The sequence below is a fragment of the Ambystoma mexicanum genome, chromosome 12 (assembly GCF_040938575.1).
Source record: "Ambystoma mexicanum isolate Mex_15411 chromosome 12, UKY_AmexF1_1, whole genome shotgun sequence".
Taxonomy (NCBI): Eukaryota; Metazoa; Chordata; class Amphibia; order Caudata; family Ambystomatidae; genus Ambystoma; species Ambystoma mexicanum.
Window position 1 is genome coordinate 1,182,822,540 of NC_090936.1, and position 23,186 is coordinate 1,182,845,725.

The 23,186-nt window shown below is 49.0% G+C and overlaps 1 protein-coding gene across 5 annotated transcripts in view; it reads left to right on the plus strand.

Moving 5' to 3' along the window:
* Nucleotides 1–23,186, plus strand: part of SLC38A1 (solute carrier family 38 member 1) — a 697,300-nt gene that overhangs the window by 412,438 nt on the left and 261,676 nt on the right. For all 5 annotated transcript variants that reach the window (XM_069629833.1, XM_069629835.1, XM_069629832.1 and 2 more), the window contains one exon: nt 1,997–2,070. In XM_069629833.1, the coding sequence (XP_069485934.1) occupies nt 1,997–2,070 (74 nt within the window). The remainder of the gene's footprint in view (nt 1–1,996; nt 2,071–23,186) is intronic.

Here is a 23,186-nt window from a genome sequence, read left to right on the forward strand (position 1 = left end):
ACACGGGCCATGCAGCTCTCGTTCTAGCATGCACATTACGATCCGTCTTTAATTTTATTGTCGAATCACGGCCACACTTTCTTCATTCTTCTAAAAACGTACAACAACAGTACACACTGAGACGCGGCTACCAGTAGCAAGCAGTCACAGTATTCTGAGTTCAACCCCTGCTCGACCTGCTCAGCCTCCCGTTCTACTCTCATGCCAAAATGCAATCAGGATCGGGCATTCAAACGGATCGGCTGTGCCGTCTCTCACATCTTGCAGATTCATTTTTTGGACCATTTTCTGCCCTGGTCACACCACAGACATGTGCAGACCGCTCTGACGACTACCACTTTTCAGTTCACCTTGAACACTGACCCTATCGAGCATGACTATTGTTTGCAGGCGTTTGTAAGTATTCCGTGCCTGTTCTCACCACCGTGACTACAACCGCACTGTAGACCATGCAGTCTAATCTGTTCACCACAGGTCACCTTCTTGTGTCTCTCCTTTTATTCAACCAGTAACTCATCGATGTGTTGGTGCACTCCATCTGTCCTCCATTAGCTCCCCGCAGTAGAATCAGACTGCACGCTTGGCAGCCAGAATGGGCTGTTCGTTAGAAATAAGCACCTGCCACGTTGCCTGGATTTGCCTATCCATTGGAAGACAACAGGCACAGACAAACCCAGTCTTCCATTGCTCCGCCTCACTCAAGGTGAGAACTGCCAGTGGGAATACCCGCCCGCTTGCCTACTATGTGGTGTCAATGACCGTTTTATTTATTTTTTGTATTTTAGCAAACTTTCTTTTAGGTGATGCTGTCTCTCTATCGTCTTCTCTCTTATACTTCATAAGTGCATCTTTGGTGGCACACCCATTACACACTCTGGCTTTGGGGGTGAAGTTCTTCCGACACACCCACCCTGTCCAGTGTTGCCCCATGAGGGTAACAGCGTACTCCTATTGTGAGATTTTTGAGATTGATCTCTTATACTCTTTCTTTATATTATTTGGTCCTCGGGGTCGCGGTACTCTGTTTGGTCCTGAGGAAGGTGGCATACAGACTCTTTCTGCCGCCGAAACGTAAATGCCCCTGGGAAAACGCAATTGGAACACAAGAAAGAGTCCCTGTAGTTATTTGTATATGTAACTATAGTTTTGTGTAGACCCCTGGCTCATGATTAGGATTTGTTGATACCAACCCAAGAACAAGGACCGTGATATTCAGACTTTGACCTTCTAGTTGGGATCAGCAGCTGTTTGTCATCTTATTCTTTCTGTCCTTTTCCTTTTCTTTTTCTTTGTGCAATTCTAGCACAAAGAGCCAATCATGACCTATTATAAACATTGTGTGTTTTTATGAATGTCTCCATGACCAATTTCTCATTACAAATTTATCTTTGAATTTGCAATTTTTCGATGATTACGGTACTGATGGCTAGATATGATTTAGTTTTTACTTTTTATAAAATAAAACTGAATACCTGAACATTACAGGTTTTCAAAATACAATTGAATGAGTTATTCATGATCTTAACTGAATATAATGGTAAGGTCCTGGAGGCAGTCTGCACCTCTCATTTATTGGGGTACACCAGAATAGGTTGGCATTAAATGCACCGACCTCCACCTTGCATGACAACAAAACGTATAGAATTTGTTTCTGCTAATTTTGTTCAGAAAAAAGAAATGTCCTGGCAGGGCACTCTCTTTTTGTTTTCCATATGTACCAGGAGGTCACTTCGTAACAGCCTACTCCCGCAAATGTTATACCATGTTAGTAGTTTAAGTGAAACTGGATTGACATTACGTTGCGTAGACTAGATTGGAATTCTATTCAAGATGATGTAAGTTCTTTGGTTGGGTTGTACTAAGAAAGGGTGACCTTTGGCACTGCACCAAAGAGATAATTTGGGAGCTTTTGTCATTAACCAAGAATGGATTGCAATGTTTTTTTGCTTCTAATTTTAGGAGTGTATATTGAATTTTCCTCTTTGCTTTTTTTCAGCATTCTCTTGATATCCGTGACAGTTCTCTCGATATACTCAATAAACCTGCTCTTGAGATGTTCAAAGGATACAGGTATGCTACACTTTCAGGAAGTGAGTTCGCTATTTATTGTATGTATTTCTGGTTATGTCCCTTTTTGTACTATGTCATCCAAAGCTCTTCCTAGTGGCGAAAAAGAGCACTGCATCCCAGGGATGGAATATGCAAACACAGCACGCCACTGATACCATGCGCAGCCTAGTACCGCCGCTATAAGCATCATCCTCTTTCTGTTTCTTTTCAAGAGTTTATTTGTTTGTGTGGTTTTGTAGATCGCAGACCAAGCTTTCATGGGCTTTACATAATCGTAGAGGACTAGGTCCTAATTGAATTTGTCTAGATTATCCAAGAAGGGAAACCAAACAAATGTATACTCACCACAATACTCCGCTATAATTTTCCTCAATGCTTATTTTCGTCCTCATCAGTGCCCATCTTCTGCAATCGCGATGCATTGTTTGGAGGGTATCGCTTTGTTTTGCCAAAGTAAATTACTTTTACAATTACAACATGGTAATTTACTTCAACAAAATTACTTCAATGTGGGGGGATATAGAGTGAGTAACTCGACGGTGTATGTAGACAAAGCTTGGGGCATCCCTTTGAAGACCCAATATGGTAATGCTTTATAATTAGGGACCCATCTTTGCCGGTCAGGTTTGAGGGCCTGTAATGGCTGAGCTTGTCGTTGAACCTGCCAATCCAGCTTTTAGAGCTGGTAACCTCACAAGCCGTATAGACTTCATCCGATTGGACATATCAAATTGGACAATGGCGAGAGAACTGCGAGTTCATCAGCGTGCAGAAAGCTTTCATGATCCATTGTTATTAACTTTGAATGTGCATATGTCTAGGTTTGTGGGTGTATGTTGTCAGGCAGTGGCTTCAAGCATACAAAGTAGTATTGATGTGTGCAACCTCAAATGGAATCAGAGTGACTTTACGCTTCTGTCACCTCTGATTTACAATGCAACATTTCCCATAGTTGCTTCAGTACTTGGCCGAAGAAGGTAGGTGTTATACGGAAAGCCTGGTGTTTTATGAAAGTGGAATCGATGATGTATTTTGTCCCTCGTCCTTGTATTGTCCTGAAGAAACGACAGAGACGTACCCACTCATGGGCAATGGGGACCGCAGAAGAGCTGAACGGGATCTCCTCTTGGCGTTAAAGGGTAGGAGGGCAGATAAGGTTATTGTAGAAAACAGTTTAGATTAGATTACAAAGCATTAATACAATGAAATAAAAGGGCCGCTCTGGCATTGAGATGGGATCAGCTTTAGGCAGAGGTAAGAGAACGTAATCTTTTGGGGGTGTTAATGCATCACTGACCTCTTCAATGCTACTTCCTAAACATTTCTGGTTTGAGCATTTTGAGGCCTTCTATAACCATCCTAGTAGTAGGGTGCTCACTATGGCGCCCTTGCTTGGTAGCAAGCCGGTCGAGGTGGAAGAGCCTCTCAACAACCAAGATGGGGTATGCAGTTTCCCACCAAAAAAGCTGGCAAGATCTGGGTCTTGACAATCTACCGATAGATTTATTTAAATCTAACCCTTTAATGCGGATCCCTCTACTTACAAAATGGTTTAATTCCATCAGTGTAGACAACAATCTCGCTAGATTCTGGCCAATTGCAGAAGATGCCCACATTTTTAATAATGAGAACCGTAATAATCCAACCAATTATTGTCCAATCTTCATGCTTGATGGCCTTGGTAAGGTTTATGGTGAGATTCCGGAGGTTAGATTAAACCAATGAGTTGTCGAGAAGAATATATTGAGGCATCTGCAGGCGGGTTTCCGTAAAGGGTTGGGAACAACCAAGCAGGCCTCCAGATTCTCTTTGATGATACAGAAATATGTTGTTCACAAAAATATACCACTATAATCAATATTTCTCAATTTAAAGGTGCTTTCAACTATGTAACATCATTTGGGAAACACTTACAAGCCGAGGTGTACATCCCCAGCTGTTGAACACAATTAAACCTATTAACTTGGGCAATAAGCAATAGTTGGTGGGGCTAAAGGGGGCGAAAGGACTATGCACTTTTAGGTAAATGAAGGAGCGCAACAGGGGTACACTGCCCCCCCCATATTGTTTTCTTTATGTATAAATGACATTGTTTTGTTAGCTTCACTAGTTTAAGCACACAGTATCAGTGCTGCAAAGTGGGTATATTATTGTTTGCTGATAATGCTGTGCATATCTCTACCTCTCTGGTGGGCTTGAAGGAAGCTTTTAACAGAATTGTCAGACTGTGTAACTTTAATGACCTTGCGATTAATTTTTCAAACAGTGGCGGCTGCTATCATAGGGCGGCCGGGCGCCGCCCCCCCAGAAAAGAAAGAGAGAAGCTAAAAGAGATTCAATCAGAGAACTTCTCTGATTGAATCTCTTTCAGCTGAGAAGATGCTGCATTTCCTTTGCCAACAGCGCAGGGGCGCTGTGGCAAGGTAACAATAGTGTATCAGGCCGGGCCCGGCTTGCACAGCGCGGCGCATCCGAATTTAGTATTATTTTTTCAATAGTAGAGTGCGTGGAGCTCCGAGCTCCACGCACTCTACGTAGCCCTTTTAATTAGAAGCCTGGCGGGCGCTTCAGGGGTGGCCCCGCCAGCATAAAATGTGCGCAAACAGCGCACTTAGGAAAGGAAATTCCCTCCCCTGCCATGGATACAGTGATGTTATTGGCTGTTTGCCAGCCAATGACAACCCTTGCATTGGCTGGCAAACAGCCAATGACATTACTGTATCTATGCAGATTACTGGCGGCGCAGGGTGTGTGCGTGCGCCTGCGCCGCCTTCTCACGTCTCTTTCTTTGAGGAGTTTGAGGAGAGTCACGACGCGACTGCTGACTCTGTGAGCTGCTGCTTTCCAGAGTCTACCACCACCAGCCCAGCAGAGACGGGCCTGGTCCACCATGAGCTTGCTTAACGGTAACTACCCCCAGATGTTGTTTCTTTTCTGTAGTTGGGCCCGGGGAGTGTAACTCTGTGTTACACTTACACTCCCCAGGCCTAAACTATGTGGTCCACCCACGGCCCCAGTCAGCACTGAACGACGTGTAGGTCTTTCAGTGTTGCTGAGCTGACTGCTGTCAACTTGGGGCCGGGGCCTTGGTGGTAGCGGGCTGCCCCCTGGCAGGGAGAGGGCGAGGCCCGGCCCGGCTGGTGGCCAGGCACTAGTGCAATTAGCATGATGCGGGAGTGGTCGCGGGCCGCGGCTCACTGGAAATAACATTCCTTCGCAACAGCAAGCACATCGAAACGCGGCCTGCACGGTGGCTTCTTTTGTTTAGTGCCGCTTCCAGAACTTGTTGACCAACCTCAAGAGTAAAACAGGCATTTTTCCATTTGAAGCCAGTCCTTTATCTTGTGCCAAAATGCGCAATTACCCCATAAACTGCAACGGTTCATTTAACCATTACCACCACACAACAGAGGTCGACAACACAGTTTATGGCCTCTTTAAATTTAACACTGCCCAACCAGAAACAAATTTCATTTTCCGAAACAAAAAGGTGACAATACAAGTGTTGAGAAAAAACTCTGTCAATAGAATGCTTCGGCCAATTATTAAAAACCTACTCCGTGCCACCAAGTGACCAATCCTGTGCAGTTCTTTTTAGTGCAACGTGTGTTATTTCGTTTACAGTCCTTACCTCTCCTCCCCCATATTGGCCGTAAAAAAGCCCAATAAATTGCAGTGCAGGGACATTCAGAGATTAGGAGGCAGACAGGGTCGGAGTGGGTCAAAGCCACTAAAGAAAGGGAAAGGAGGTTGAGGGCAAGCTGATCACAGCATGTCGCCCTTTCCTCTCCTCGCACAACTGTACTACCCTTGCTAGGACCCTGGTCATGTCTAAACTTGACTATTGCAATGCATTGTACCAGGGCACTAATCAGGGTAACCTAGACAAGCTCAAAATCATACAAAATAACGCCATCAGGGCAGCCCTCAATATCCCCAGATCTGCACACATTTCGGATACCAGGAAGAACCTTCATTGGTTGTCAGTCACCCAAAGGATCTCACTAAAATCGCTTGCCCTTACCTACAAATGCATGAACAATCTGGCCCCCACTTATCTCTCCTCACGATTCACGCTGTACACTCCAGTTCGCTCACTTAGATCTACCCTGAACCAGAGCCTACTGATACCTAGATACAAGCTCCAAACAGCTGGTGGTTCTAGCTTCCCAGTCCTGGCAGCCAAACTGTGGAATGCTGTCCCCTTGACTATCAGAAACCTCCCCTCCCTCAACCTTTTCAAACATAGAGCCAAATGTTGGCTCGCCTCCTCCAATGCCTAAGCTACATTCTTAAAACGTGTTGCAATAACCTATGTAAGGAAGTACTACTTGACAATCCATGTATCGTTGTACTACCTACCTATGTCTATTTCTATGCCATATTTATTGTTTGATATATTATCACTGTATGCAACTTATGTAACCATTGCCTTAAGGAATGCACCCGGTAGCCTCCGGGCCTGGTCTGCGCTATACAAATAAAATAAATACAAATACAAATACAAAGTTGCAAAGGGGTTTCTGCTGTATTTTGTTTACATCTCATTTACTTCTACGGAGAATGCTCCACTTGAAACTTGGAACTCACCCGCATTAAAACAAACTTATGCTGGGAAGACAGGACATTGACAAATGTTGTGCTTTGCAAATGATGACTACTGTAACAGGTTTTTGGTAACCATCAGTTCACGTAGGTATTTTTATTTAACCAGTAAAATCTCCCTAACCCCCCCACCCCCCCCCCTCCTCCCTCACAAAACATACAGTTGGATGTCCAAAGAGGCACGTGCTGTGGGGCTTAGCTAGCTCCTGGCAGCAACTGATATGTTCCGAGGGGGCCAGGGAAGGAATTGGACTGAAACATGCTGGAGCTGGGCTCCGGGAAAAATTGTCTTGCGGAAGCTCTTTTCCGTGTAATTGTAATTGCTTATTTATAATGTGTTTAATACCCAGAGGTTTGTAAGTGCAGACCCAGGGATCGAACCTGTGTTGCTCTGTGTCATCTTGCTTCCAAGGCAAGCACCTTGCAACTGAGCTATCCTTCCAATTCAATGATTGGCTGGAAACCGGTGGAAAGCCTTTGTGTTTGTATGGCTGGAGAAACAGATAACTGGTGTGGTTTATTCTTCTTTGAGACAGCAGTTGATTTTTAAAAAAAACGGAACTTGTTTTTAATGCATTCTATTATCATGAAACGCAGGGTAGAAACCCTAGTTACACTCTAGCCATCCTCTCTGGTCCCTATACCACTACCTCAATGTCGTTTGAGAATGCCACAAAAGATATATTTGAACTTAAAAATGTAGGGACCCTTGACATAGATCAAATGTGTGCTGTATTCAAAGCACATTGTGTGGTGCTGTACAGGCTGATCTATTCACAAATATCCTTCAGCTGAAGGAGTCAGAGTCCCTGAAGTCATTGTTGGTCAGTAAAAAAAAGTGGTAAAGTTTGATACCCTGTGCACCAAGCTATCCGGAAGTCTTTGTTCTTTAAGGTTGGCATATACCTGTTGATGGCACTCAAGCTTACGTCAGTCCAGCCACCAACCCTGTTTGTACCAAGTTGGTCACCACTGCCCCCACTTTATCGCAACATATTGCTAAATTCATCATAACTGCGTCATCAGTATAAGGGTTAAATGCCAGATTCTTAATAATCAAAGTAATCAAATCAATTGTTGACAGTGCACTATCGCGCCTCCATGTTGGTGCCACAGGGATATCTCCTTCTCCACACCTGTTTATTCCAAATAAATCAAGGTCATTAACAAACTCCATCCACCAAATGGAGCCTTCACACTGGATTCCCCCACACCACAGACTTCACTTACCTGCATGACATCAGCGTTCATAACCTCAAATTCATGCATTGCGCATTTAAATCTCCCTCAGCAATATCTATCCTGCATTTACCATTTTCTGTTGAGAGGAAAGAATGTCACAAATATACAGCTGGGAGGCGTCATTGAACTAATAGAATCTCCAATGTGCCGTTTTAGATTTTCCATCACACTTACACACGTAATAATAGTGTACCACCATTATTATGTAAAACCGAATGCTTTTTTCATATTTCGGTGGTTTTTTTGGAAAGTAAATTGCACATTTTGTAGGGCATTTTTCCAAAAATGTTGCGGGGGGACAACCCCCCCGCACCCTCCTTGGGGGGTGGGCTCGCTACTAAATTCGCCCTGGGAAATTTACGCCCCACCAGCTTTCAAAGTCACCAGCTGCCACTGGTTTCAAAGACTAAAATGAGTCCGTCTTATCAAAAGACCTTAACCCCTATTCAATTAGACCTCTATCGCGATAGGACCGAGAAGATTGAACATTTTGATCACTCGGGTGTGGGCTTCACTAACAAAGAGAATTGGCAACCTCCGCTGCAAAACAGTGACCTCATTATGAAAAGATCCCTAGGCGCTACCCAAATTTTATCAAAAGGGTTTGGGGGGAAGAGCAGTGGCACAGACCATTGAAATATACAGAGTGCAAGCCCAATCCACTGTCCATTATGAGGATATTCTCAGATTGGTAAAGTAATAGGTGTCGAGAACAATTTCTTTAAGAGCCTGTTGACCCTATGTGATGGAACACTGAATATCCCAGTGAAGATGGAGATAGGACAGACAGGGCTTGAATATGCTGGCCAATTAAATCCAGTATTGCTTGCATTGTGGTTAAGGCTGTGATTAGGTGAATTCAGGGTCGTTTGGATGGAACACGGTGAAGCCACGGCCCCCGTTTGCTCAAGTGAAGAGCGTTTTCCTAAAAATCCACCTGGGCCATTTAAGGAGAAGCCCAGACTTAAGCGTTCACTCAACATGGAACCCAGTCAAGAGTGCTTTCTGAGACTGGGATGTGTTGGACCTTACGATTAAGGCCAGAGATAAACACTTGGCAAAGAAATATCTCCCAGTCAAACTTCTCTTAGGGCACGATCCTTGTGATAACCGGATAGCCTCTAAGTCTACGGGAAGCTTGCTTCTGCCATTACATTCATGACTGCTCCCCCTGATGAACTGTACTTACTCTGGGAGTCTGACAAATACTAAGTCTTGCCCTATGTGTCATTATTACATAGAAGATAAATATCTTTTTTTTTATCTTGGTGTCCTTTTCATTTTGACATTGGACCCTTTTGGCTGGTCCTGCTTACGCATCATGGAACTACCCACATTGTCAAGATCTCTCGATTTGAGTAAATCCTCGTGGAGTGGGCTCAGGTGGTCTGCTGTTTCTGTTTTTTTAATAAGGGCCTCGTCTAGAAGATTACAATTTCAGAAATAGATTTGCCCTGATGTTGCATCCAGAATATAGACCCTCTGATGAAGGGACGCTTTTTAAAATCTATTCGATATCTGATTATTTTCGCTAAGGCGACTTACAATTGATGTATACATTCTTTATCGTTGTCCAGGTATTTTGTATTTTAATTATATTAATATGTTGTGACTGTAACTACTTCAATACGTTATGTTTGCACACTGGTTAATATGTGCTAGTTTATTGGAATTAATTTCTGAAATAAACATCCAATTATATGAAGGAAGCCTTCATAAAGTGGAGGCAACGGATCAGTTGGGTAGAGCTTGCTTAGCTTTGGCTGACTCCATAGATAAACTTAAATTATACATATCTATAGACAGACGACTGAACAATTAGTGCTGCTTGAGTAGTACGATTTGGCGGATCCAGTGTAGCGTTACCCTGGCATCACTGTCTGGTGCGGAAAGAATAGTCATAATACTGAATGTAGCTAGGGCTATTAAGAGTTAACACAATGGCTGTCAATAAAAGATGTTCCTTCTATAAGACACTGCTTAAATCCATTTATGAAATGAATGTATGATATCAATTTATGTTATAAATCAATGATATCAATCAATTTATTATCATGTCCTGATGAAGTGCACAGCATGCACGAAACACATAAGGATGGATTAACTTAATGACTTATTAAATCAGAGATTTTCACTGAAATTACCTAGGTGTCAGCCTGTTTTGTTAAAAATACCAGTGTTTATATATGCAGACCTAAGAAGCAGCTGAATGAGAAAGGCCAGTTTTACCCAACAATTGTCCCTCCCTCCTCTTACCCTCTTGCTCCCCCTCTCCTCCCTTTCATGTTCAACACTTGCACATTCCAAAACGTCTCACGACCTCGTCGGAATGTTTTTGTTTGTCTTTCTTCCTCCCCCCCCCCACCTTGACTTCATGCTTTAGAACTTTCCGAATGTTTCAAGATCTTTTAAGAATGTTTTGCTTTCATTTTGTACCTTTTTCCCTCTTCCCTATCCCCCCAACCTTGTCTTGATGCGCCTCGAAACACAATTTTTGCTGTATAGTGAGTATTACAAATAACCAATAAATAAATAAATAAATGTGAGACCTGGCATTTGTCAATATTTTATCCTCTTTAAAACCACGTGAAAATCGTAACAGTCCATAGAGCATCAGGTGCCTGTGTAGAGTGGGAAGGCTGAAGGGTTTATATCTGCTGGCAAGACTTTTCCCGAATCAGGACCCAGCGTGCAAATACTAGGGGGACAGGGAGGCCCACACAAGTGAGTACATTCTCTGGATTAGCTTGTTATTTAGAAGATGAGGAGTCTGTGTGTAAAAGACATCTGGATGGTGCGAGCTAGCGAGAGGTCTAAGAATGGTAAGAAGTAGACGCAGAAGAGTGGTGAGCAGGAATGCATCTGGAGATGGGTAGATGAAGAAGAGTGGTGAGCAGGAATGCATCTGGAGATGGGTAGATGAAGAAGAGTGGTGAGCAGGAATGCATCTGGAGATGGTAGATGAAGAAGAGTGGTGAGCAGGAATGCACCTGGAGATGGGTAGATGAGGAAGAGTGGTGAGCAGGAATGCATCTGGAGATGGGCAGATGAGGAAGAGTGGTGAGCGGGAATGCATCTGGAGATGGGCAGATGAAGAAGAGTGGTGAGCAGGAATGCATCTGGAGATGGGCAGATGAGGAAGAGTGGTGAGCAGGAATGCATCTTCAGATGGGTAGATGAAGAAGAGTGGTGAGCAGGAATGCATCTGGAGATGGGTAGATGAAGAAGAGTGGTGAGCAGGAATGCACCTGGAGATGGGTAGATGAGGAAGAGTGGTGAGCAGGAATGCATCTTTAGATGGGTAGATGAAGAAGAGTGGTGAGCAGGAATGCATCTGGAGATGGGTAGATGAAGAAGAGTGGTGAGCGGGAAGGCATCTTCAGATGGGTAGATGAAGAAGAGTGGTGAGCAGGAATGCACCTGGAGATGGGTAGATGAGGAAGAGTGGTGAGCAGGAATGCATCTGGAGATGGGTAGATGAAGAAGAGTGGTGATCAGGGATGCATCTGGAGATGGGCAGATGAGGAAGAGTGGTGAGCAGGAATGCATCTGGAGATGGACAGATGAGGAAGAGTGGTGAGCAGGAATGCATCTGGAGATGGGTAGATGAAGAAGAGTGGTGAGCAGGAATGCATCTTCAGATGGTTCCGCTCGTAATAAGATCAAGGTGACCTAATGAAAAGCTCCTTGCACTAACACGCTCACTTTCTACATTTCAACACACAATACGCATACCAACTACGCCTCCCATACATGGCAACCGACCATCCCCCCGTTCCCGAACAGACATCAAACATCAGAACGTTACACCTCTTCAGCCAATTTACATACCACACCCTGCGCTAATGCATGCCAGCTCCACAGGCACCCGAGGCTGCCCTTCAATCGCAAATCCCTCAATGCCCTGAACACAGAATACCTAGAAACCGCCCCACATGCAGAGCTCAGGGTATGTCATGTCTGCACATATTAATGCAACGGCAAAGCTAGCATGCATTTACCACCTCTCTTTCTGATCCAGCAGAGCGGCTGGAGACCATGCGGAGCCTTTGATAACATAACATAGCCATCACCTCGGGAAGGTAACACAGCCGTCGCCTCAGTAAGGAAACATAGCCATTGTCTCGGGAAGGTAAACATAGAATCACCTCGAGAAGGTAACATAGCCGTCCCCTTAGGAATGTAACATAGCCGTCACCTCGGGAAGGTAAGATAGCCGTCGCCTCGAGAAGGTGACATAGCTGTCACCTCGGGAAGGTAACATAGCTGTCGCCTTGGGAAGGTAACATAGCCATCGACTCGGGAAGGTAACATAGCCATTGCCTCAGTAAGGAAACATAGCCTTTGTCTCGGGAAGGTAAACATAGCTGTCGCCTCCGGAACTTAACATAGCCGTCACCTCTGGAAGGTAAGATGGCCGTCACCTCGGGAAGGTAAGATAGCCGTCGCCGCAGGAAGGTAACATAGCCGTCGCCTTGGGAAGGTAACATAGCCGTCGCCTCTGGAAGGTAACCTAGCCGTTGCCTCGGGAACGTAACATAGCCATCGCCTCGGGAATGTAACATAGCCGTCGCCTCGGGAATGTAACATAGCCGTCGCCTCGGGAACGTAACATAGCCGTCGCCTCGGGAACGTAACATAGCCGTCGCCTCGGGAACGTAACATAGCCGTCGCCTCTGGAAGGTAACATAGCCATCACCTCTGGAAGGTAACATAGCCATCACCTCGGGAAGGTAAAATAGCCATCATCTCGGGAAGGTAATATAGCCATCGCCTCGGGAAGGTAACATAGCCATCGCCTCTGAAAGATAACATAGCCATCGCCTCTGGAAGGTAACATAGCCGTCGCCTCTGGAAGGTAACATAGCCGTCGCCTCGGGAAGGTAACATAGACGTCACCTCGGGAAGGTAACAAAGCCGTCGCCTCTGGAAGGTAAGATAGCCGTCTCCTCGGAAGGGTAAGATAGTCGCCGCCTCTGGAAGGTAAGATAGGCGTCGCCTGGGGAAGGTTACATAGCCATCGCCTGGGGAAGGTTATATAGCCGTCGCCTCAGGAAGGTAAGATAGCTCTTGCCTCGGGAAGATAACATAGCAGTCTCCTCGGAAAGGTAAGATAGCCTTCGCCTGGGGAAGGTAAGATAGCCGTCGCCTGGGGAAGTTTACATAGCCATCGCCCCGGGAGGTAAGATAGCCATCACCTCAGGAAGGTAACATAGCCATTGCCTTGGGAAGGTAACATAGCCATCGCCTCGGGAAGGTAAGATTGCCGTCGACTCGGGAAGGTAAAATAGCCATCGCCTCGGGAAGGTAAACATAGCCATCGCCTCAGTAAGGAAACATAGCCGTTGTCTCGGGAAGGTAAACATAGCCATCACCTCGGGAAGGTAACATAGCCGTCGCCTCAGGAAGGTAACATAGCCGTCACCTCGGGAAGGCAAGATAGCCGTCGCCGCAGGAAGGTAACATAGCCGTCGCCTCGAGAAGCTAACATAGCCGTCTCCTCGGAAAGGTAAGATAGCCTTCGCCTGGGGAAGGTAAGATAGCCGTCGCCTGGGGAAGGTTACATAGCCATCGCCCCGGGAGGTAAGATAGCCATCACCTCTGGAAGGTAACATAGCCGTCGCCTCGGGAAGGTAACATAGACGTCACCTCGGGAAGGTAACAAAGCCGTCGCCTCTGGAAGGTAAGATAGCCGTCTCCTCGGAAGGGTAAGATAGTCGCCGCCTCTGGAAGGTAAGATAGGCGTCGCCTGGGGAAGGTTACATAGCCATCGCCTGGGGAAGGTTATATAGCCGTCGCCTCAGGAAGGTAAGATAGCTCTTGCCTCGGGAAGATAACATAGCAGTCTCCTCGGAAAGGTAAGATAGCCTTCGCCTGGGGAAGGTAAGATAGCCGTCGCCTGGGGAAGGTAACATAGCCATTGCCTCTGGAAGGTAACGTAGCCATCACCTCAGGAAGGTAACATAGCCATTGCCTTGGGAAGGTAACATAGCCATCGCCTCGGGAAGGTAAGATTGCCGTCGACTCGGGAAGGTAAAATAGCCATCGCCTCGGGAAGGTAAACATAGCCATCGCCTCAGTAAGGAAACATAGCCGTTGTCTCGGGAAGGTAAACATAGCCATCACCTCGGGAAGGTAACATAGCCGTCGCCTCAGGAAGGTAACATAGCCGTCACCTCGGGAAGGCAAGATAGCCGTCGCCGCAGGAAGGTAACATAGCCGTCGCCTCGAGAAGCTAACATAGCCGTCACCTCGGGAAGGTAACATAGCCGTCGCCTCAGGAAGGTAACATAGCCGTCACCTCGGGAAGGGTAAGATAGTCGCCGCCTCTGGAAGGTAAGATAGGCGTCGCCTGGGGAAGGTTACATAGCCATCGCCTGGGGAAGGTTATATAGCCGTCGCCTCAGGAAGGTAAGATAGCTCTTGCCTCGGGAAGATAACATAGCAGTCTCCTCGGAAAGGTAAGATAGCCTTCGCCTGGGGAAGGTAAGATAGCCGTCGCCTGGGGAAGGTTACATAGCCATCACCTCTGGAAGGTAACATAGCCATCGCCTCAGGAAGTTAACATAGCCATCGCCTAGGGAAGGTTACATAGCCGTCGCCTCGGGAAGGTAACATAGCCGTTGCCTCGGGAAGGTAACATAGCCGTCGCCTCTGGAAGGTAACATAGCCATCACCTCTGGAAAGTAACATAGCCATCGCCTCGGGAAGTTAACATAGCCATCGCCTCGGGAAGTTAACATAGCCATCGCCTCAGGAAGGTAACATAGCCGTTGCCTCGGGAAGGTAACATAGCCGTCGCCTCGGGAAGGTAACATAGCTGTCGCCCTGGGAAGGTAACATAATCATCGCCTCGGGAAGGTAAACATAGCCATCACCTCGGGAAGGTAACACAGCCGTCGCCTCGGGAAGGTAACATAGCCGTCGCCTAGGGAAGGTAACATAACCATCGCCTCGGGAAGGTGACATAGCCATAGCCTCGGGAAGGTAACACAGCCGTCGCCTCGGGAAGGTAACATAGTCGTCGCCTCGTGAAGGTAAACATAGCCATCACCTCGGGAAGGTAACATAGCCGTCGCCTCGGGAAGGTAACATAGTTGTTGCCTCGGGAAGGTAAACATAGCCGTTGCCTCAGGAAGGTAACACAGCCGTCACCTCGGGAAGGTAACATAGCCATTGTCTCGGGAAGGTAACATAGCCATCGGCTCTGGAAGGTAAAATAGCCATCACCTCGGGAAGGTAACATAGCCGTCGCCTCTGGAGGGTACATAGCCATCACCTCTGGAAGGTAACATAGCCATTGCCTCGGGAAGTTAACATAGCCATCGCCTAGGGAAGGTAACATAGCCATCGCCTCAGGAAGGTAACAGCCATCGCCTCAGGAAGGTAACAGCCATCGCCTCAGGAAGGTAACATAGCTGTCGCCTCTGGAAGGTAACATAGCCGTCGCCTCGGGAAGGTAAGATAGCCGTCGCCTCGGGAAGGTAACATAGCCCTTTCCTCTGGAAGATAACATAGCCATCGCCTCAAGAAGGTAACATAGCCATCGCCTAGGGAAGGTAACATAGCCATCGCCTCGGGAAGGTAACATAGCCATCACCTCGGGAAGGTAACATAGCCATCACCTCGGGAAGGTAACATAACCATCGCCTCGGGAAGGTAACATACCCATCGCCTCGGGAAGGTAACATACCCATCGCCTCGGGAAGGTAACATAGGTGACACTTCTGGAAGGTAACATAGCCGTTGCCTCTGGAAGGTAACATAGCCATCACCTCAGGAAGGTAACATAGCCATTGCCTCAGGAAGGTAACATAACCATCGCCTAGGGAAGGTAACATAGCCGTCGCCTTGGGAAGGTAACATAGCCGTCGCCTCGGGAAGGTAACACAGCCGTCGCCCCGTGAAGGTAACACAGCTGTCGCCCCGGGAAGGTAACATAGCTGTCGCCTCGGGAAGGTAACATAACCATCGCCTCGGGAAGGTAACATAGCCGTCTCCTCGGAAGGGTAAGATAGTCGTCGCCTCTGGAAGGTAAGATAGGCGTCGCCTGGGGAAGGTTACATAGCCGTCGCCTCAAGAAGGTAAGATAGCTGTAGCCTCGGGAAGGTAACATAGCAGTCTCCTCGGAAAGTTAACATAGACGTCGCCTGGGGAAGGTTACATAGCCGTTGCCTCGGGAAGGTAAGATAGCCGTCGCCTCGGGAAGGTAAGATAGCTGTCGCCTCGGGAAGGTAACATAGCCCTTTCCTCTGGAAGATAACATAGCCATCGCCTCAAGAAGGTAACATAGCCATCGCCTCAAGAAGGTTACATAGCCGTCGCCTGGGGAAGGTTACATAGCCGTCGCCTGGGGAAGGTTACATAGCCGTCGCCTGGGGAAGGTTACATAGCCGTCACCTGGGGAAGGTTACATAGCCGTCACCTGGGGAAGGTTACATAGCCGTCACCTGGGAAAGGTTACATAGCCGTCACCTCGGGAAGGTTACATAGCCGTCGCCTCGGGAAGATAACATAGCCGTTGCCTCTGGAAGGTAACATAGCCATCGCCTTGGGAAGGTAACATAGCTGTCGCCTCTGGAAGGTAACATAGCCATCACCTCGGGAAGGTAACATAACCATCGCCTCGGGAAGGTAACATACCCATCGCCTTGGGAAGGTAACATACCCATCGCCTCGGGAAGGTAACATAGGTGTCACCTCTGGAAGGTAACATAGCCGTCGCCTCGGGAAGGTAAGATAGCCGTTGCCTCGGGAAGGTAAGATAGCCGTCGCCTCGGGAAGGTAAGATAGCCGTCGCCTCGGGAAGGTAAGATAGCCGTCGCCTCTGGAAGGTAAGATAGCTGTCGCCTCTGGAAGGTAAGATAGCCGTCGCCTCGGGAAGGTAAGATAGCCGTCGCCTCTGGGAGGTAAGATAGCCGTCTCCTCGGAAGGGTAAGATAGTCATCACCTCTAGAAGGTAAGATAGGCGTTGCCTGCGGAAGGTTACATAGCCGTCGCCTCAGGAAGGTAAGATAGCTGTCGCCTCAGGAACGTAACATAGCAGTCTCCTCGAAAAGGTAAGATAGCCGTCGCCTGGGGAAGGTAAGATAGCCGTCGCCTGGGGAAGGTTACATCGCCGTCATCTCAGGAAGGTAAGATAGCCGTCGCCTCGGGAAGGTAACATAGCTGTCGCCTCGGGAAGGTAACATAACCATCGCCTCGGGAAGGTAACAAAGCCATCGCCTCGGGAAGGTAACATAACCATCGCCTCGGGAAAGTAACACAGCCGTCGCCTTGTGAAGGTAAACATAGCCGTCGCCTTGGGAAGGTAACACAGGCGTCGCCTTGGGAAGGTAACACAGGCGTCGCCTCGGGAAGGTAAACATAGCCATCGCCTCGGGAAGGTAACATAGCCATCGCCTTGGTAAGGTAACATAGCCGTCGCCTCGGGAAGGTATCATAGCAGTCACCCCGGGAAGGTAGCATAGCCGTCGCCTCGGGAAGGTAACATAGACATAGCCTCAGGAAGGTAACACAGCCGTTGCCTCAGGAAGGTAACACAGCCGTTGCCTCGGGAAGGTAACACAGCCGTTGCCTCGTGAAGGTAACACAGCCGTCGCCTCGGGAAGGTAACACAGCCGTCGCCTCAGGAAAGTAACACAGCCGTCGCCTCGTGAAGGTAAACATAGCCGTTGCCTCGGGAAGGTAACACAGGCGTCGCCTCGGGAAGGTAACACAGCCGTCGCCTCGGGAAGGTAACACAGGCGTCGCCTCGGGAAGGTAACATAGCCGTCGCCTCGGGAAGGTATCATAGCAGTCACCCCGGGAAGGTAGCATAACCGTCGCCTTGGGAAGGTAACATAGACATAGCCTCAGGAAGGTAACACAGCCGTTGCCTCGGGAAGGTAACACAGCCGTTGCCTCGGGAAGGTAACACAGCCGTTGCCTCGGGAAGGTAACACAGCCGTCGCCTCGGGAAGGTAACACAGCCGTCGCCTCAGGAAAGTAACACAGCCGTCGCCTCGTGAAGGTAACATAGCCATCACCTCGGGAAGGTAACATAGCCATCACCTCGGGAAGGTAACATAACCATCGCCTCGGGAAGGTAACATAGCCATCGCCTCGGGAAGGTAACATACCCATCGCCTCGGGAAGGTAACATAGGTGTCACCTCTGGAAGGTAACATAGCCGTCGCCTCGGGAAGGTAACATAGCTGTTGCCTCGGGAAGGTAACATAGCCATCACCTCTGGAAGGTAACATAGCCATAGCCATCGCCTAGGGAAGGTAACATAACCATCGCCTCGGGAAGGTAACATAGCCATCGCCTCGGGAAGGTAACATACCCATCGCCTCGGGAAGGTAACATAGGTGTCACCTCTGGAAGGTAACATAGCCGTCGCCTCGGGAAGGTAACATAGCTGTTGCCTCGGGAAGGTAACATAGCCATCACCTCTGGAAGGTAACATAGCCATAGCCATCGCCTAGGGAAGGTAACATAGCCATCGCCTCAGGAAGGTAACATAGCCGTTGCCTCGGGAAGGTAACATAGCCGTTGCCTCGGGAAGGTAACATAGCTGTCGCCTCAGGAAGGTAACATAGCTGTCGCCTTGGGAAGGTAACATAACCATCGCCTCGGGAAGGTAACATAGCCGTTGCCTCGGGAAGGTAACATAGCCATCACCTCTGGAAGGTAACATAGCCATAGCCATCGCCTCGGGAAGGTAAACATAGCCATCACCTCGGGAAGGTAACATAGCCGTCGCCTCGGGAAGGTAACATAGCCGTCGCCTAGGGAAGGTAACATAACCATCGCCTCGGGAAGGTAACATAGCCATAGCCTGGGGAAGGTAACACAGCCGTCGCCTCGGGAAGGTAACATAGTCGTCGCCTCGTGAAGGTAAACATAACCATCGCCTTGGGAAGGTAACATAGCCGTCTCCTCGGAAGGGTAAGATAGTCGTCGCCTCTGGAAGGTAAGATAGGCGTCGCCTGGGGAAGGTTACATAGCCGTCGCCTCAAGAAGGTAAGATAGCTGTCGCCTCGGGAAGGTAACATAGCAGTCTCCTCGGAAAGGTAAGATAGACGTCGCCTGGGGAAGGTTACATAGCCGTTGCCTCGGGAAGGTAAGATAGCCGTCGCCTCGGGAAGGTAAGATAGCCGTCGCCTCGGGAAGGTAAGATAGCCGTCGCCTCGGGAAGGTAACATAGCCCTTTCCTCTGGAAGATAACATAGCCATCGCCTCAAGAAGGTAACATAGCCATCGCCTTGGGAAGGTAACATAGCTGTCGCCTCTGGAAGGTAACATAGCCATCACCTCGGGAAGGTAACATAACCATCGCCTCGGGAAGGTAACATACCCATCGCCTTGGGAAGGTAACATACCCGTCACCTCGGGAAGGTAACATAGGTGTCACCTCTGGAAGGTAACATAGCCGTCGCCTCGGGAAGGTAAGATAGCCGTCGCCTCGGGAAGGTAAGATAGCCGTCGCCTCTGGAAGGTAAGATAGCCGTCGCCTCTGGAAGGTAAGATAGCCGTCGCCTCGGGAAGGTAAGATAGCCGTCGCCTCTGGGAGGTAAGATAGCCGTCTCCTCGGAAAGGTAAGATAGTCATCACCTCTAAAAGGTAAGATAGGCGTTGCCTGCGGAAGGTTACATAGCCGTCACCTCAGGAAGGTAAGATAGCTGTCGCCTCGGGAACGTAACATAGCAGTCTCCTCGAAAAGGTAAGATAGCCGTCGCCTGGGGAAGGTAAGATAGCCGTCGCCTGGGGAAGGTTACATAGCCGTCATCTCAGGAAGGTAAGATAGCCGTCGCCTCGGGAAGGTAACATAGCTGTCGCCTCGGGAAGGTAACATAACCATCGCCTCGGGAAGGTAACAAAGCCATCGCCTCGGGAAGGTAACAATGCCGTTGCCTCGGGAAAGTAACACAGCCGTCGCCTTGTGAAGGTAAACATAGCCGTCGCCTTGGGAAGGTAACACAGGCGTCGCCTCGGGAAGGTAACATAGCCGTCGCCTCGGGAAGGTAAACATAGCCGTCGCCTCGGGAAGCTAACACAGCCATCGCCTCGGGAAGGTAACATAGACGTCGCCTTGGTAAGGTAACATAGCCGTCGCCTCGGGAAGGTATCATAGCAGTCACCCCGGGAAGGTAGCATAGCCGTCGCCTCGGGAAGGTAACATAGACATAGCCTCAGGAAGGTAACACAGCCGTTGCCTCGGGAAGGTAACACAGCCGTTGCCTCGGGAAGGTAACACAGCCGTCGCCTCGTGAAGGTAACACAGCCGTCGCCTCGTGAAGGTAACACAGCCGTCGCCTCAGGAAAGTAACACAGCCGTCGCCTCGTGAAGGTAAACATAGCCGTCGCCTCGGGAAGGTAACACAGCCGTCGCCTCGGGAAGGTAACACAGCCGTCGCCTCGGGAAGGTAACACAGGCGTCGCCTCGGGAAGGTAACATAGCCGTCGCCTCGGGAAGGTATCATAGCAGTCACCCCGGGAAGGTAGCATAACCGTCGCCTTGGGAAGGTAACATAGACATAGCCTCAGGAAGGTAACACAGCCGTTGCCTCGGGAAGGTAACACAGCCGTTGCCTCGGGAAGGTAACACAGCCGTTGCCTCGGGAAGGTAACACAGCCGTTGCCTCGGGAAGGTAACACAGCCGTCGCCTCGTGAAGGTAACACAGCCGTCGCCTCGGGAAGGTAACACAGCCGTCGCTTCAGGAAAGTAACACAGCCGTCGCCTCGTGAAGGTAAACATAGCCGTCGCCTCAGGAAGGTAACACAGGCGTCGCCTCGGGAAGGTAACACAGCCGTCGCCTCGGGAAGGTAACACAGGCGTCGCCTCGGGAAGGTAACATAGCCGTCGCCTCGGGAAGGTAACACAGGCGTCGCCTCGGGAAGGTAACATAGCCGTCGCCTCAGGAAGGTACCACAGGCGTCGCCTCGGGAAGGTAAAACAGGCGTCACATCGGGAAGGTAACACAGGCGTCACATCGGGAAGGTAACACAGGCGTCGCCTCGGGAAGGTAACAAAGCCGTCGCCTCGGGAAGGTAACACTGCCGTCGCCTCGGGAAAGTAACACAGCCGTCGCCTTCTGAAGGTAAACATAGCCGTCGCCTTGGGAAGGTAACACAGGCGTCGCCTCGGGAAGGTAACATAGCTGTCACCTCCGGAAGGTAAACATAGCCGTCGCCTCTGGAAGGTAAACATAGCCGTCGCCTCGGGAAGGTAACATAGCCGTCGCCTCGGGAAGGTAACATAGCCATCGCCTCGGTAAGGTATCATAGCCGTCGCCTCGGTAAGGTATCATAGCCGTCGCCTCGGGAAGGTAACATAACCGTCGCCTCGGGAAAGTAAACATAGCCGTCGCCTTGGGAAGGTAACACAGGCGTTGCCTCGGGAAGGTAACATAGCCGTCGCCTCGGGAAGGTATCATAGCAGTCACCCCGGGAAGGTAGCATAACCGTCGCCTTGGGAAGGTAACATAGACATAGCCTCAGGAAGGTAACACAGCCGTTGCCTCGGGAAGGTAACACAGCCGTTGCCTCGGGAAGGTAACACAGCCGTTGCCTCGGGAAGGTAACACAGCCGTCGCCTCGTGAAGGTAACACAGCCGTCGCCTCGGGAAGGTAACACAGCCGTCGCCTCAGGAAAGTAACACAGCCGTCGCCTCGTGAAGGTAACATAGCCATTACCTCGGGAAGGTAACATAGCCATCACCTCAGGAAGGTAACATAACCATCGCCTCGGGAAGGTAACATAGCCATCGCCTCGGGAAGGTAACATACCCATCGCCTCGGGAAGGTAACATAGGTGTCATCTCTGGAAGGTAACATAGCCGTCGCCTCGGGAAGGTAACATAGCCGTTGCCTCGGGAAGGTAACATAGCCATCACCTCTGGAAGGTAACATAGCCATAGCCATCGCCTAGGGAAGGTAACATAGCCATCGCCTCAGGAAGGTAACATAGCCGTTGCCTCAGGAAGGTAACATAGCCGTTGCCTCGGGAAGGTAACATAGCCGTTGCCTCGGGAAGGTAACATAGCTGTCGCCTCAGGAAGGTAACATAGCTGTCGCCTTGGGAAGGTAACGTAACCATCGCCTCGGGAAGGTAAACATAGCCATCACCTCGGGAAGGTAACACAGCCGTCGCCTCGGGAAGGTAACATAGCCGTCGCCTAGGGAAGGTAACATAACCATCGCCTCGGGAAGGTAACATAGCCATAGCCTGGGGAAGGTAACACAGCCGTCGCCTCGGGAAGGTAACATAGTCGTCGCCTCGTGAAGGTAAACATAACCATCGCCTCGGGAAGGTAACATAGCCGTCTCCTCGGAAGGGTAAGATAGTCGTCGCCTCTGGAAGGTAAGATAGGCGTCGCCTGGGGAAGGTTACATAGCCGTCGCCTCAAGAAGGTAAGATAGCTGTCGCCTCGGGAAGGTAACATAGCAGTCTCTTTGGAAAGGTAAGATAGACGTCGCCTGGGGAAGGTTACATAGCCGTTGCCTCGGGAAGGTAAGATAGCCGTCGCCTCGGGAAGGTAACATAGCCCTTTCCTCTGGAAGATAACATAGCCATCGCCTCAAGAAGGTAACATAGCCATCGCCTTGGGAAGGTAACATAGCTGTCGCCTCTGGAAGGTAACATAGCCATCACCTCGGGAAGGTAACATAACCATCGCCTCGGGAAGGTAACATACCCATCGCCTCGGGAAGGTAACATAGGTGTCACCTCTGGAAGGTAAGATAGCCGTCGCCTCGGGAAGGTAAGATAGCCGTCGCCTCAGGAAGGTAAGATAGCCGTCGCCTCGGGAAGGTAAGATAGCCGTCGCCTCTGGAAGGTAAGATAGCCGTCGCCTCGGGAAGGTAAGATAGCCGTCGCCTCTGGGAGGTAAGATAGCCGGCTCCTCGGAAGGGTAAGATAGTCATCACCTCTAAAAGGTAAGATAGGCGTTGCCTGCGGAAGGTTACATAGCCGTCGCCTCAGGAAGGTAAGATAGCTGTCGCCTCGGGAACGTAACATAGCAGTTTATTTATTTATTTGTTTGTTTGTTTGTTTATTTATTTAGTATAGCGCGCAAAACCCAGAGGTAACAGGGCGCAACAGAGGTCAGGAAGATAGGATTACTTAAAAACTTGGTTACAGAATAAGATAGGCATGAGAAAAAGTGCATTGCATTTACAGTTACATTGTGTGAGCATATATACATATAATTGAGCGAAGGCTTACAAATTTACATATTAATACTGTGCGTAGGGGCAGTTCGGTTGCATTTACATATTTACA